General features: G+C 60.1%; 2 protein-coding genes across 2 annotated transcripts in view; both read right to left on the bottom strand.

Moving 5' to 3' along the window:
* TONSL (tonsoku-like, DNA repair protein) overlaps positions 1–1,803 on the bottom strand; it is a 20,313-nt gene that overhangs the window by 1,862 nt on the left and 16,648 nt on the right. The gene's annotated exons all lie outside the window — the stretch shown is intronic.
* Positions 1,295–1,803, bottom strand: part of VPS28 (vacuolar protein sorting 28 homolog (S. cerevisiae)) — a 3,787-nt gene continuing 3,278 nt past the window's right edge. Inside the window, exons 9-10 of the mRNA XM_014538664.1 lie at positions 1,695–1,791; positions 1,295–1,615 (exon numbers count right to left, since the gene is read on the bottom strand). Coding sequence (XP_014394150.1) covers positions 1,498–1,615; positions 1,695–1,791 — 215 coding nt within the window. The 3' untranslated portion in view covers positions 1,295–1,497. The remainder of the gene's footprint in view (positions 1,616–1,694; positions 1,792–1,803) is intronic.

Raw genomic sequence — 1,803 nt, forward strand, 5'->3', positions numbered from 1 at the left:
CAGGGGGGGGTGGGGGGGGGCCCTACAGCTGCCTCTTGAGACCTTTGACCCCTGGCCTCATCTCTGTCTCGCTGGCACCTGGCGGGAGGGGCAGGCCCCAGGGAGCCAGCCTTGCCTCTGGGCAGCCCCTCCTCACCTGCACCTGGTCGGTACCCCTGACTGAGCTCCCGGTGGTCCCAGGGCAGTGTCCTGGGTCCGGGGCCAAGTGTTTCCTGCTGACCTCACTCACATACCAAGTGTTGGCCTGTCCATGTAATGGAACAGCATTCAGCCTTAAACAGGAAGAAAACTGGCCAGCGTGGCTCTGTGGCTGAGCATCAGCCTATGAACCAGGAGGTCACGGTTGGATTCCCTGATCCCCAGTGTGGAGCGTGCAGGAAGCAGCCAATCAATGGTTCTCTCTCATCATTGATGTTTCTATCTTTCTACATATGTCCCCTTTTTACCTCCATTGACCCCATCCAGCCCGCCCCAACTCCCCACCCCAGGCTCTCACCACCCCATTGTCTGTGTCCATGGGCCATGCATATATGCATGCAAGATCCTTGGTTGATTACCTCCCACCCACTCACCCTTTCCCGCCTTCCCTCCGAGATTCCACTCTGTTCCATGTTCAAGAGGCGGCCTAGTGATGATTCCCTCTCACCATTGATGTTTCTGTCTCTCTTTCCCTCTCCTTTCCTCTCTTAAATCAATATAAAAATATATTTAAAAAATCAAATAAAATCCATCTGGACTCGTGCTGTGAAACTTTCCCGGCACCGAGTCAAGAACCCACAAAGGCCAGGCCAGCCCGAGGCAGACCTGCTCAGGGCCAGGCCTCCCTCACAGTAACAGGTGCCCCCAGCACAGCCCACACCCACACCCGAGGTCCCCATCAACCCTCCCGCCGGCCCTGGCTCTGACCCCCAAGGCCAGTCCCTCTGTAAAACGCTGTGAGATGCCTTCTTTCATGGCCTGTAGTGGCCACAGGTAGCAAGAGGACAGTTCAGAAGGAGAAAATGCTACCATGAAACTCTGGCTTATCCCTTACCCACAGCTGCTAACAGGTGAAACGGTGCACCCTGGAACCCAGAGCCGGGGCCTCCTGGCGTGTTGCTGTCTGCCTGGGCTGCCGCCACCCCTGGGCCAGGTGGAGGCTCAACCACCCCCTTGCTTGCCCAGGCTGCTGCCCCTGAAGGGCACCCTGACCTTTCCCTGATGAACTGTGAGCTCCAGGATGGCAGGGTCCCACTCGAGGCCCAGATGGCAGACAAACATGCCAGGCAGACCGGGTGGGTGCCCACAGCAGCAGGAAGGTCAGAAAACATCTTTATTGTGGGGAAGGGGGGTCCCAGGTAGAGACATGTAGACACACAGACAGGGCTGCCACAGAAAGCCCAGGGAGCTAGAAAAGCAGACAGCGTCCTGGGAGGCTGGGTTCCCGGGGGCTGGGCTGAGAACCCCCGCTCCGTCCACTCCTCCGTCCGCTCCGTGCACGGGCAGGGAAGCCAGGACTCAGGAGTGCAGGAAGCGGTTGAAGGCGTTGTAGGCGGACTCCAGGTCAAACAGCATCTGGCGCACTTGGTTGTCGTCCAGCTCGTCGGACGCGGACATGCCGCTCAGGGTCTGCAGCCTGGGGGGGCGGGAGCACAGCGCTGGAGTGGGCTCGGAGGGAGGGACCCCAGGGCCACCTGGAAGGGCCAGACACTCACCACTGGCTGACGGTCTGGCGGCCCTCGAAGTCGGGCGGCAGGTGGCTCATGCGGTGCATCGTCTCCATCAGCTCCCGCAGGTCGGGCTGGATCTGCACACACGGTGCCC

The sequence above is a fragment of the Myotis brandtii genome, unplaced genomic scaffold (genome assembly GCF_000412655.1).
Source record: "Myotis brandtii unplaced genomic scaffold, ASM41265v1 scaffold1956, whole genome shotgun sequence".
NCBI lineage: Eukaryota > Metazoa > Chordata > Mammalia > Chiroptera > Vespertilionidae > Myotis > Myotis brandtii.